The sequence below is a fragment of the Salmo salar genome, chromosome 03, assembly GCF_965601325.2.
Source record: "Salmo salar chromosome 03, fSalSal1, whole genome shotgun sequence".
Lineage (NCBI taxonomy): Eukaryota > Metazoa > Chordata > Actinopteri > Salmoniformes > Salmonidae > Salmo > Salmo salar.
Window position 1 is genome coordinate 19,820,575 of NC_138293.1, and position 14,426 is coordinate 19,835,000.

General features: G+C 44.1%; 1 protein-coding gene across 16 annotated transcripts in view; it reads left to right on the forward strand.

The window, feature by feature from the left end:
- LOC100380746 (eukaryotic translation initiation factor 4 gamma 1) overlaps positions 1–14,426 on the forward strand; it is a 58,565-nt gene that overhangs the window by 22,162 nt on the left and 21,977 nt on the right. For all 16 annotated transcript variants that reach the window (XM_045714595.2, XM_045714600.2, XM_082973340.1 and 13 more), the window contains 9 exons: positions 3,394–3,574; positions 6,274–6,407; positions 6,659–6,811; positions 7,530–7,931; positions 8,169–8,315; positions 8,672–8,905; positions 9,103–9,207; positions 12,803–13,132; positions 13,482–13,611. In XM_045714595.2, the coding sequence (XP_045570551.2) occupies positions 3,394–3,574; positions 6,274–6,407; positions 6,659–6,811; positions 7,530–7,931; positions 8,169–8,315; positions 8,672–8,905; positions 9,103–9,207; positions 12,803–13,132; positions 13,482–13,611 (1,816 nt within the window). The remainder of the gene's footprint in view (positions 1–3,393; positions 3,575–6,273; positions 6,408–6,658; positions 6,812–7,529; positions 7,932–8,168; positions 8,316–8,671; positions 8,906–9,102; positions 9,208–12,802; positions 13,133–13,481; positions 13,612–14,426) is intronic.

Below are 14,426 nucleotides of genomic sequence, written 5' to 3' on the forward strand. Positions count from 1 at the left end.
TATGGGTAGGAGCTACCGAGTTTGGACGTTTCCAAGCTAATGTAAACGAGAGACTCTGCAAAGGAACGTTTTAATGCTTGCTTGTCTGAAGGAAGTACTGTACTGGCTCTGGAGCAGCATGTGTACACGCTGTGTCTGTGTGGAGTCTGGAGTCGCTAGGGCAATGGTCCTGCCTGTTCTGCTCAGAAAAGAGGGGTAGGAGCAGACCGGGCCAAGAACGGTGAGGAGAACAAATGCTAGGAAATCAAGATAGCAGTGGGCGCTGTACAGAACTCATCCAAAAGGGCATTGACTTCTCAAACACGGCGGAAAGCCACACGATATGAGGCCCATCTCCTTATATAATTCAACCACTTAGATAACTAGGAAGTTAAACAAAATTCATAGCTGAACTCAACTGTTATCGCTTTCTCCCGTTGTGCTATTTGCAAACAAGTGACTGGCTCAACTGTTCTGGGGAACTAAGGTTAGATGCACAATGTAAAGTAATGTGACAGGTGAAATGAAGAACGCCATCTGCTTCATGTCCTAAAGTATTGCACAAGTTGGCTGCAGGTAATTACTTAAGTAGCTACAAATATAACAACTTACTGAACTCAAAATAAATAATGAACTTAAAATACATTTCAAAAGTATTGAAAAACTATTCCGTGGCTATTTCCAAATACCCCGGTATACGGTATATCGCCTAAGCCTACTGTTCATTAGTCAGTGCAGGAGCAACTCGGCATGTGGCATCGTTGGTCTTTGTGCCTGGAGTCCTGGTATGTCTGTCGAGACAAGCATTTCACTTCCCAGCAAGTTTTCTTCATTAACTGACCAATTTGCTAATTAAAACTTGTATGTTAAAAATAGAAGGAATAAAGGACTGTTTACACACCAGTGTTTTCCACTAGGGCCGGCTGTCAGCTAAACGGACGATTTACGGACTCATTTTCAGCTGGCTCCTTTTTCCACTTAGCTAGGCTACTTTTCAATTTACTCGGCAGAAAAAAGTCTGCCGAGCCCTCATGAACGATATGCATCTTCTAGCGATCTATAGATCGGACAGACTCCTGTCAGTCGCAAAGTGAGCGCTCACGGAAACACTGCTGGTTTGACAGTGTTAGGTTCTCATTTTCAGAGTACGAACTCAACGGGCACTATGAAAGCTTTAAACCAAGTTTATTCTGCCCAGAGGGTCAATACCGCTGCATTAGACAAAAAAATGGTTTTACCCGTGGTAGTATGAGTCTCCTCATTGCTACACATTGCATCCTTATTGCTAGGCAGGGAGCTAAGTGATCTGGGCCTTAAACGGTTCCTCCCTTTATCAGTACTGCCACATGTGATAGTTTTCCCTGCTCTCTGCCTCTCCCAAGCTTCATTATGGCACCTCTCATGTCTCTTTTTTATAATTGGTGATTCATAATAGTTAAACCTCAAAAACCAAACCTATCAACAGTCTGCTGTCTGTCCTGCCTCTCAGTGGGTGGGTGGGTGGGTGGGTGGGTGGGTGGGTGGGTGGGTGGGTGTGTGTGTGTGTGTGTGTGTGTGTGTGTGTGGGTGTGTGGGTGTGTGTTGTGATTGCAGTCAAATTTATTTACAGAAGGAGAGGGCATGATGCTCCTTCGTCTCTGATTGAATTTGCAAATCCCATTATAATGTGGTAACAATGAGTCAAAATCCACTTAACCTATTGTTTACTGGCACATTCATTTATCTTTTGCTTGTTTCATATGCAGCCACGGGGTGGTGGGGCATGGGCTATTTACTGAGCTTTGACTTAACAACAAGCTTGACTAGTTTTATTAAAGGTGTGGAACTGACTGAATAAAGTCGATCTCATATCTTTACCATTCATGTGTAACAACATAGTTATACTGAGTACAAAACATTAGGAACACCTGCTCTTTCCCTGACACTGGCCAGCTGAATCCAGGTGAAGCTGTGATCCCTTATTCATGTCACTTGTTAAAACCACTTCAATCAGTGTAGATGAAGGGAGGGAGATGGGTTAAAGAAGGATTTTTAAGACTTTGAGACATGGATTGTGTGTGTGTGCCATTGAGGTTGAATAGGCAAGACCAACAAGCCTTTTGAACGTGGTATGGTAGTGGGTGCAAGGTGCACCGGTTTGAGTGTGTCATGAAGTGCAACACTGCTGGATTTTTCACGCTTAAGTTTCCACTGTTTATCAAGAATGGCCCACCACCCAAAGGATATCCTGTCAACATTTCAACTGTAGCAAGCATTGGAGAACATGGGCCAGCATCCACGTGGAATGCTTTCGACACCTTGCAGAGTCCACGCCCTGACGAATTGATGCTGTTCTGAGCGCAAAATGGGGTGCAACTCAATATTAGGATGTGTTCTTAATGTTTTGTACACTCGGTGTGTTATGTCAATGGCATCGTGAACTAAAGAGCTCGTTTGTATTTTCAATATGAAGTCCATCAGGACTTGCCAGACAGTGACGTTAGTGATTGGCTTGTCAGTAGCCTATCGCATCGGTAAGAGAGCCGTTCATTTGGCTCCCTAATTTGCATACTGGTAGTGTTTTTGGCAATTATTTGCAGATAAATGATAAACATTCAATGAAGATGGTGAATACCTGCTTAATTTTTCTGTCATTTTGCAGTTAGCTGAGAAAATGCCTCTTAAGGAAGCTTGAAGCCTGTGGGTCAGTTGCTAAACAAGTGTTTTATTTTTTTAAATAAATGACATTCTGCAATTGAGTTGCATACACTTGTTGAAATTATTTTAGTTATTGAATTGACGTTCCCTCTCTTAATTGAGCATCTGTTCTGTTTTATTCTAGATCCATTTAGTCACTGGAAAAAGTGCCAATCACACAATTTGTTTGGTTTAAAATTGTACCTTAAATCACTTTAAAGATAATTTGGCCACTTCATTTTTCTGTTTTAAATAAAATACATTAATTTTAAAGAACAAACAAAAATACTTTAATCTCAAGAGGAGGCAGGTTTAAGGTCATATAGTCCTAGACAATATCCAAAATGACTAACAATACACTGAGTTCCGACATTTACAGTAACTTAAATTGTAAGCACAATACCACAACAAATTTTTCCAATCTGGGAGGTCAATCAAGTACTCAACAATTTCACTGTGTATTTTGGATGGAATCAAGGCATTAGAATGTACCAGAGGCCACCAAAATAAATCTTCTTCTGCAAAAATGTCATAATAGCCCAGGGGAGCCTGGCTGGCTACTTTTTTTCTATTAGGCTGGCTACTCCATGTGCTTGTGGAAAACCACTGGTTACTCACCCCAAATCCCCTAACATTAACCACGAAACTGACTTGAGGTCAGCATATAGGGTCTCAACTTCCTTCTACTCTCTTACCCTTCAATCTTCCTGCCCCTTCTCCCCTCTCTCGTCTGTACAGGAGGAGGCGGCGGCACCTGCCACCGAGCCCTCGTCTTCACCGGCAGAGCCCAGCCCTGTGGCCCCGACCTCCTTGCCACCCGCCGACGCGCCAGACGAGACGTGGGAAGAGAAGGAGGACAAGCAGAACGCTGACACACCCCCGCTCAAACCGGGCGACCTCAAGTACCAGTACAAAGGAGGTTGGTGGTCCCTTAGAAATGACTGAAGATATCAGTCAAGGATCTTTATCGGACTCAATGAATATCGAATATTCGTTGATTTGATTCTTTGTGAGAGGTGTCCTCATTTTTCCCGTCATATGAAATGTCTCATCGTTGAAATGTGCAACAAACTGTCTGTTTCTATAACCACATTTCCATCCACGGATTTTATGCGAGTCAAGTCATACCGTATAAAAATAAATCACAACAGCTGTGATGGAAAAAGGAAGTGTCGGTACAATTATCAAAATGTCGACAGACAATAGGTTCGTTCGACATAGTGGGATATTTTTGTCAGTAAAATCAATTATGCAACAAATTGCAGCGGAAACGATTTCTTGCGCGATTTTTGATAGCATCGTGTGACTGCAAATTTCATAGTTATTTTATGTTGTGTGGTCCTCTCACTATGACTTGAAAAAGCATGCACCGTTTAAAGGGCTACAGAGGAAATAAGTTATGATGAACTTCACAGGATGGTGAAAGTGCACAGTGATGAGCTTGATGCTCCTTTCCAATAAATATTGAGTGTCTTGTGACATGATGATCCCTGCCAATTAATCAATCTCATCATATAACCTAACCTGTCCACTTTATTAGCGAACTGTTGTCTAGAGTAGAGGTCGACCGATTATGATTTTTCAACGGCGATACCGATTTTATTGGAGGACCCCAAAAAAGCCAATACCGATTAAATCGGCCGATTTTTATTTATTTATTTATTTATTTTGTATATATTTGTAATAATGACAATTACAACAATACTGAATGAACAATGAACACTTATTTTAACTTAATATAATACATAAATAAAATCAATTTAGCCTCAAATAAATAATGAAACATGTTCAATTTGGTTTAAATAATGCAAAAACAAAGTGTTGGAGAAGAAAGTAAAAGTGCAATATGTGCCATGTAAAAAAGCTAACGTTTAAGTTCGTTGCTCAGAACATGAGAACATATGAAAACTGGTGGTTCAATATTTCTAGTTCTTCAATATTCCCAGGTAAGAAGTTTTAGGTTGTAGTTATTATAGGAATTATGACGTGTCGACTATTTCTCTCTATACCATTTGTATTTCATATACCTTTGACTATTGGATGTTCTAATAGGCAGTTTAGTATTGCCAGCCTAATCTCAGGAGTTGATAGGCTTGAAGTCATAAACAGCGCTGTGATCAAGCATTGCGAAGAGCTGCTGGCAAACGCAGGGAAGTTTAAATGAATGCTTATGAGCCTGCTGCTGCCTACCACCGCTCAGTCAGACTGCTCTATCAAATATCAAATCATAGACTTAATTATAATAAAGTAAACACAGAAATACGAGCCTTTGGTCATTAATATGGTAAAATCCGGAAACTATCATTTTGAAAAACAAAACGTTTATTCTTTCCGTGAAATACGGAACCATTCCGTATTTTATCGAACGGGTGGCATCCCTAAGTCTAAATATTGCTGTTACATTGCACAACCTTCAATGTTATGTCATAATTATGTAAAATTCTGGCAAAATAATTACGCTCTTTGTTAGGAAGAAATGGTCTTCACACAGTTCACAACGAGCCAGGCGGCCCAAACAGCTGCATTTACCCTGACTCTGCTTACACTGAACGCAAGAGAAGTGACACAATTACCCTAGTTAATATTGCCTGCTAACATACATTTCTTTTAAGTAAATATGCAGGTTTAAAAAAATATATATACTTCTGTGTATTGATTTTAAGAAAGGCATTGATGTTTATGGTTAGGTACATTTGTGCAACGAATTCGCTTTTTTTTCGCGAATGTGCTTTTTAAATCATCACCCGTTTGGCAAAGTAAGCTGTGATTCGATGATAAATTAACAGGCATTGATTATATGCAACGCAGGACACGCTAGGTAAACTAGTAATATCATCAACCATTTGTAGTTAACTTGTGATTATGTGAAGATTGATTGTTTTTTATAAGTTAAGTTTAATGCTAGCTAGCAATTTACCTTGGCTCATTGCAGCCACAAGGTCCTTTTGACGCTGCACTCGCTTAACAGGTGGTCAGCCTGCCACGCAGTTTCCTCATGGATTGCAATGTAATCGTTTGGACGGCGATTATATTGCAATGGATTGCAATGTAATCGCCGTCCATAACAATTACCGATTGTTATGAAAACTTGAAAGCGGCCCTAATTAATCGCCCATGCCGATTAATCGGTCGACCTCTAGTCTAGAGTGCATGCGCAAAAAACAGATTGGGCAAGTTTGCCCAAACAGTTTTTGTGACAAAGCCATCGACAGACTGGAAAATGCAATGGAAACACATTGAACTTGTTTAGTTTTTTTTTATTCGGTACATGAGTACTTTAGCGCAAAAGTTATTTTTATGTGCACTACATCATCAAGCACAGCCTTTTATCTGCCAATCCGTTTTGATGGAAACAAACCTCTGGAGGGAAAATTGGCATATTTTGTTAAGGTGGATATTATAATATTCGCATGAAAATCTATCACAAATTTAATGGAAACCTAGCTACTGTCAAAGACCCCCTTTACTCATGTGTATGGCCAGCATTATCCCTAATGAAATGCATGTCTCTTTAAGAGTAGTCTGATAGATTGGGTTGGGTGTGTTACAACAACAGCTAAGCAGTATAAAGAGTCCTTTGTAGCCAATTCAAACTCTCCCACCCTTTCCTCCCAACAGAGCAATGGAAGCCTATCGACCCAGAGGAGAAGAAGAGGTACGACAGGGAGTTCCTGCTGGGTTGCCAGTTCATTAGTGCCAGCATGAACAAGCCTGAGGGCCTGCCTCTCATCACCGACGTTGTGCTCGATAAGGTAAACTATACCATCAAATGAATTCATTTTCTGATCCAGTATGGTGATTTTTATAGGCATCCAGTTAAAGGTATTATTCTAACAAGTGTTATGAAATAAAAGGGATTATGCTCTAATGCAAAGTTTAGGTTTGTTTTTATGTGGATTTTAACACCTCCCATCTCTCAATCATGTGCTTTTCTAGTATCTCTGTCCCGATGTTAATCCAATGTCAAAATTATAGGTACATAATTCTCTCTTTCTCTGTGTAGGCGAATAAGACGCCCATGCGCCCAGCGGAGCTGGGTCGCAACATGAACGCCGGGCCAGACTTCACCCCCGCCTTCATGGGTAACCTGGGTAGACAGTCCTCTGGAGGAGGTGGGGGAGGGGGGCCACGGGGCCCTGGAAGGGACCACATGGGAGTGAGTACGGCAGTGTGTTGGCTGTGTGTCCTCTAACTCTATGGTCAGTGTATTGAGATCCCATAATTCAGGACCAAGATGGACGATTGTTTGGTCATGTTAATAGGATGCCCATTATAGTGTTCTATTTATTTATATTGGTTCTATGTGTTTTCAGTGTGTGTTGGTCAGTATTTGTTAGGTTTGTGGGCTGTTGGTGTGTGTCAGTGTCTCTTGGAAAGCATTAGTCATAGTTCAGAGTACATAGTACGTCACTCTCCAAATGTCTCTCTCTTCTTCCTCCCATGTTCACTGATTTGAAAGGAAATTACTGGTGTAAGGAATATGGTGGAAACTCCCACTAGCCCATGCCTCTACCAATCAAATGCTATTAGATTTGTGGGAAGTAGCGAATTAGTGCACACTGCAGGAGAAAGGAGATATCATTGGATGCACCCTTTTTGTCACGTGTTTCTTTAAAACAAGTGATTTGATCATCAACCAATGATTTATTGTGAGCATTTAAAGATAACTATTGAATGGCGTTCTAAGACTTCCATTGAGTGAAACTGGCCCTGCTCTCTACCTTGTTTCTGTCTAAAACTGCTCTGGTAGTGTATGATTGATAGCCCGGTGTGTTTCTAGAGTTCATAGACCTCGTCTCCCCCCCTCCCTCTTTATCACTCTTTCCCCCTACCCCTCTCTCTCCCCTTCCAATCTATCTCTCCTCTTCCCCCAGCCCCCCGGACCACGGCGCTCCCAGCAGGGCCAGCGCAAGGAGCCCCGCAAGATCATCACAATCTCCTCATCGCTAGGTGGCGAAGTGGAGCTCAACAAGGCGGAGAAGGCCTGGAAGCCCACAGTGAAGAAGGCTGTGACCCGGGGCCGAGGCGCCGCCCCCGAGGATGAGGAGAGCGACGACCCCGAGCAGGTCAAGACCCAGGAGCTGTTCAAGAGGGTCCGCTCCATCCTCAACAAGCTGACCCCTCAGATGTTCCAGCAGCTGATGAAGCAGGTCACAGAGCTGACCATCGACACGGAGGAGCGGCTGAAGGGAGTGATCGACCTGATCTTTGAGAAGGCCATCTCTGAGCCCAACTTCTCTGTGGCCTACGCCAACATGTGCCGCTGCCTTATGGGGGTGAGTGAAGTGTTTGGGCGGTCCATGTTAGTTTTTTTTATTTCCTTTCTCTCTCACTCTACATTGAGCCTTGTGTTTGGACCACTGCAGTCTATTGATGAAATTTAACAACTCAAGGAGCTGAGGACAAGCCCTCTCCTTTCCTTTGATTCTGTCTTTATCCTACTGGACATAAACCAAACAGACCTTGAAGTTAACTAGTATTTCTCCTTGTTTCCTTTCATTGGCTCTTTCTAGTTGAAAGTGCCCACCACAGACAAGCCGGGAGTGACTGTAAACTTCCGCAAGCTGCTGCTCAACCGCTGTCAGAAAGAGTTTGAGAAGGACCAGGATGATGATGTGATCTTTGAGGCCAAACAGAAGGAGATGGAGGCTGCCAAAGAGGTAGGGGAGGATCCATTTCACATGACAGTTTAGTCATTTAGCAAACGCCACATACATGCATTCTTCTTAAGATGGCTAGGTGAGAACACATCACAAGCATTTCAAGTACATTTTTCCTCAGTATTTATCAGAAAAATCCATGCTAGTGGGAAAAGAGAAGTGGCTTTTTGGGGGGGGGGGGGTTCGATGTGTAATATTAAAAATAGATGCTGCCGTTCTTTTTTTATTATTCAACATTCAACAAACTAGTTAGATAGGCAACCTGTGTAATAGATGCGTTTCCATTCTGTTTCACCCTCCATGCACAATAAAGCTTTGTGAACTTTCACACTAACCTCGGACCTCTCGTTTCCCAGGAGGAGAAAGCTGGTCTGAAGGCGACGCTGGAGGAGGCCAAAGACAAGGCGCGGCGGCGGTCGCTGGGCAACATCAAGTTCATCGGCGAGCTGTTCAAGCTGAAGATGCTGACGGAGGCCATCATGCACGACTGCATCGTCAAGCTGCTGAAGAACCACGACGAGGAGTCGCTAGAGTGCCTCTGTAGACTGCTGTCCACCATCGGCAAGGACCTGGACTTTGAGAAAGCCAAGGTACGCAGAGAGAGGAAGAGAGCGAGAGACACACACAGTTAGATGGACACACAGGCACGCACACACAGGAGCAGACACACACTCACACTGACATCATTTCCTTTGCAGAAACTAGAATGGCCACACCCACCCACCCCCAGTCTGACTGTCCCTCTGTCACCCACCCCCAGTCTGACTGTCCCTCTGACCCCCCCCAGCCCCGTATGGACCAGTACTTTGCCCAGATGGACAAGATCATCAAGGAGAAGAAGACCTCGTCTAGGATCCGCTTCATGCTGCAGGACGTCATCGACCTCAGACGGGTACAACTACACCTCCCCCATCCCTCTCTGTACAATGTTCTCTCCTCTTTTCTCGTTCTCTTTGTTTCTACTCCTCATTTTCTCGCCCTCTTTCTCTCTTCCTCCATCTTCCTTGCTCTCGCTCTCGCTCTCGCACACGCATATATATAATTCAATTCAGAGGGCTTTATTGGCATGGGAAACATTTTAAATTGCCAAAGTAAGAGAAATGGACAATAAACAAAAGTGAAATGAACAAGAAAAAACTGTGAACATTACACTCACAAAGGTTCCAAAAGAATAAAGACACTTCATATGTCTATATACAGTGTTCTAATGATGTGCAAATAGTTAACCTCTCTGGGGTATGTGGGACGCTAGCGTCCCACCTGCGGGACACACTCGCCAACAGCCAGTGAAATAGCAGGGCGCCAAATTCAAAACAACAAAAATCTCATAATTCAAATTTCTCAAGCATACAACTATTATATCCCATTTTAAAGATACACTTCTCGTTAATCCAACCACAGTGTCCGATTTTCAAAAAGGCTTTACAACGAAAGCATAACATTAGATTATGTTAGGACATCGCCTAGACAAGAAAAACCACACAGCCATTTTCCAAGCAAGGAGAGGAGTCACAAAAAACAGAAATACAGCTAAAATGAATCACTAACCTTTGATGATCTTCATCAGATGGCACTCATAGGACTTCATGTTACACAATACATGTATGTTTTCCTCGATAAAGTTCATATTTATATCCAAAATTTACAGAAATACTCATCATAAACGTTGATAAAATATACAACTGTTATTCAAAGAATTATAGATACACTTCTCCTTAATGCAACCGCTGTGTCAGATTTCAAAAAAGCTTTACGGCGAAAGCACACTTTGCAATAATCTGAGTAGAGTGCTCAGCAACAACCAATACAGATACCCGCCATATTGCGGAGCCAACAAAAGACAGAAATAACATTATAAATATTCACTTACCTTTGATGATCTTCATCGGAATGCATTCCCAGGAATCCCAGTTCCACAATAAATGTTTGTATTGTTTCGATAAAGTCCATATTTAAGTCGAAATACCTCCTTTTTGTTCGCACGTTCAGTCCAGCATTCCAAATGCACTGTGCTCGCGCAGTAAGTTCAGACGAAAAGTTATATTACAGTTCGTAGAAACATGTAAAACGATGTATAGCATCAATCTTTAGGATGTTTTTATCATAAATCTTCGATAATATTCCAACCGGACAATTCCATTGTCTTCAGAAATGAAAAGGAACACACCTAACTCTCATGTGTGCCCGCCTGTCTGAGCTCATGTAATTTCCTCAGTCATCTGATTCCAATGGCTCTTATTCTCTCCCCATTCACAGTAGAAGCATGAAACAACGTTCTAATGACTGTTGACATCTAGTGGAAGCCTCAGGAAGTGCAAAATGACCCCACTGGATAGGCAATCACTTGAAAACCTACAAACCTCAGATTTCCCACTTCCTGGTTGGATTTTTTCTCAGGTTTTTGCCTGCCATATGAGTTCTGTTATACTCCCATACATAATTAAACCAGTTTTAGAAACTTCAGTGTTTTCTATCCAAATCTACTAATAATATGCATATCCTACCTTCTGGGCCTGAGTAGCAGGCAGTTTTCTACGGGCACGCTTTTCATCCGGATGTCAAAATACTGCCCCCTACCCCGATGAAGTTAAAGCACAAAAGGGAAAATAAATAAACATGAATATGGGTTGTAAACTCAGCAAAAAAAAGAAACGTCCTCTCACTGTCAACTGCATTTATTTTCAGCAAAATTAACGTGTAAATATTTGTATGAACAGAACATGATTCAACAGCTGATACATAAACTGAACAAGTTCCACCGACATGTGACTAACAGAAATGGAATAATGAGTCCCTGAACAAAGGGGGGGTCAAAAGTAACAGTCAGTATCTGCAGTGCAGCTCCTCCACATGGACTGCACCAGATTTGCCAGTTCTTGCTGTGAGATGTTACCCCACTCTTCCACCAAGGCACCTGCAAGTTCCCGGACATTTCTGGGGGGAATGGCCCTAGCCCTCACACTCCGATCCAACAGGTCCCAGACGAGCTCAATGGGATTGAGATCCGGGCTCTTCGCTGGCCATGGCAGAACACTGACATTCCTGTCTTGCAGGAAATCACGCACAGAACGAGCAGTATGGCTGGTGGCATTGTCATGCTGGAGGGTCATGTCAGATGCACCTGCAGGAAGGGTACCATATGAGGGAGGATGTCTTCCCTGTAACTCACAGCGTTGAGATTGCCAGCAATGACAACAAGCTCAGTCCGATGATGCTTTGACACACCGCTCCAGACCATGACGGACCCTCCACCTCCAAATCGAACCCGCTCCAGAGTACAGGCCTCGATGTAACACTCATTCCTTCGGCGATAAACGCGACTCCGACCATCACTCCTGGTGCGACAAATCCGCGACTCGTCAGTGAAAAGCACTTTTTTCCAGTCCTGTCTGGTCCAGCGACGGTGAGGTTGTGCCCGTAGGCGACGTTGTTGCCGGTGATGTCTGGTGAGAACCTGCCTTACAACAGGCCTACAAGCCCTCAGTCCAGCCTCTCTCAGCCTATTGCGGACAGTCTGAGCACTGATGGAGGGATTGTGCATTCCTGGTGTAACTCGGGCAGTTGTTGTTGCCATCCTGTACATGTCCCGCAGGTGTGATGTTCGGATGTACCGATCCTGTGCAGGTGTTGTAACACGTGGTCTGCCACGGCAAGGACGATCAGCTGTCCGTCCTGTCTCCCTGTAGCACTGTCTTAGGCGTCTTACATTACGGACATTTCAATTTATTGCCCGGGCCTCATCTGCAGTCCTCATGCCTCCTTGCAGCACGCCTAAGGCACTTTCATGCAGATTAGCAAGGACCCTGGGCATCTTTCTTTTGGTGTTTTTCAGAGTCGGTAGAAAGGCGTCTCTAGTGTCCTAAGTTTTCAGAACTGTGACCTTCAAACTGTGCCTACTGTCTGTAAGCTGTTAGTGTCTTAACAACCGTTCCACAGGTGGGAAGCATGGGAAACAGTGTGTAAACCCTTTACAATGAAGATGTGAAGTTATTGGATTTATTTGGAGTTCATTCATAAAAATCCTAAATATCTTTGAAACACAGGGTCCTGAAAAAGGGACTTTGGGAATCGCTTCCGTTCAGGTGGTTGTAGAATTTAACAGCTCTTTTCTGGGTTTTGATCATTAGCGGGTATTGGCCTAATTCTGCTCTGAATGCATTATTTGGTGTTTTATGTTGTACACTGTGGATATTTTTGCAGAATTCTGCATGCAGAGTCTCAATTTGGTGTTTGTCCCATTTTGTGAATTCTTGGTTGGTGAGTAGACCCCAGACCTCACAACCATGAAGTGCAATGGGTTCTATAACTGATTCAAGTATCCCTCTCTAGCTTTCTTTCGCTTTTGTCCGGTTATTTGTCTTCTGTGCAATAGTATCATTACCATCATGGCATCAGTAATTACCATAGTAATTAACCATATGGCCCTGAATCAGCTTTGCTTATCTTAGACTTTAAAGAGTCATCTCACTCCCTCTCCCTCCCTGCAGAGTGGCTGGGTGCCCCGGCGGGGGGAGCAGGGCCCTAAGACCATTGACCAGATCCACAAGGATGCTGAGCAGGAGGAACAAATGCAGCAGATCAAGGTTCAGCAACAGCTCATGTCAAGGAACGACGGAGGAGGACGAGGAGGTGGTGGAGGGGGAAGAGACGGGAGGGGGGGAGACAGAGGAGGAAGGGATCAGGGGGGCCGCGGGGGCCAGCATGGGGGCCAGCAGGTGGGAAGGGGCAGCCAGCCCCAGGACGAGGGCTGGAACACAGTGCCCATCTCCACCAAGAACAGACCCATCGATACCAGCCGGCTCAGTAAGATCACCAAGGTGAGGGGAGAGTTTCTTCATGTTTAGAACTACTAAAGGAACCTGTGTTTTTACTACATTACGAACACATGGGGTTCCTAATTCTGGCTGGGAATGTAAACAAAATTGTACGTATTGCCTTTTTGTGGCTCACAAGGATGCTTTTTGTATTTGCCATATAGCGCATGACAAGGTGAAGAGTTGTGTTGTCAGGGCTGAATGCTTTGCCTGGATGTCATGGATGTTGGACTTTCTTTACTTTATTAGACATTTTTCATCAGGTGTTTTACCAAGTCAAGTCCCACTGAGATGGATATCATTTTGGTATATCACCTCTGCTCTCTTAACCTTTTGACCTCTCCCCCACTAGCCTGGTGCTCTGGACTTCAGCAACCAGCTCCTAGCTCCCCAGCTCGGGGGTAAGGGCATGTGGGGCAGCTGGGGCAAGGGCAGCAGTGGAGGCACCACAGGAGCCAAGCCTGCCACCGGAGCTGACCCAGGTAGGGGCGCATACGCATGTTCAAACACGCACACGCCTAACACACGGGCAAGACTAAACATGGAGTCTCTTAGAGACCTACTTCATACAAAGACATCCCTCACATAAAACCCCAACAAATGTGGCTCACTGTATACACACTAAACACGCACATCTATACACACTAAACACGCACATCTATACACACTAAACACGCACATCTATACACACTAAACACGCACATCTATACACACTAAACACGCACATCTATACACACTAAACACGCACATCTATACACACTAAACACTCATGCCTGTACACACAGTTAACACCTACCATTTGTATTGTGTTGACCTCTCTCGTGCTCTCTCTCTCTCGTGCTCTCTCTCTCTCGTGCTCTCTCTCTCTCGTGCTCTCTCTCTCTCGTGCTCTCTCTCTCTCGTGCTCTCTCTCTCTCGTGCTCGCTCTCTCTCGTGCTCTCTCTCGCTGGCTCTCTCGTGCTCTCGCTCTCTCGTGCTCTCGCTCTCTCGTGCTCTCGCTCTCTCGTGCTCTCGCTCTCTCGTGCTCGTTCTCTCTCGTGCTCGTTCTCTCTCGTGCTCGTTCTCTCTCGTGCTCGTTCTCTCTCGTGCTCTCTCTCTCTCGTGCTCTCTCTCTCTCGTGCTCTCTCTCTCTCGTGCTCTCTCTCTCTCGTGCTCTCTCTCTCTCGTGCTCTCTCTCTCTCGTGCTCTCTCTCTCTCGTGCTCTCTCGTGCTCTCTCGTGCTCTCTCTCTCTCTCTCGTGCTCTCTCTCTCTCTCGTGCTCTCTCTCTCTCTCGTGCTCTCTCTCTCTCTCGTGCTC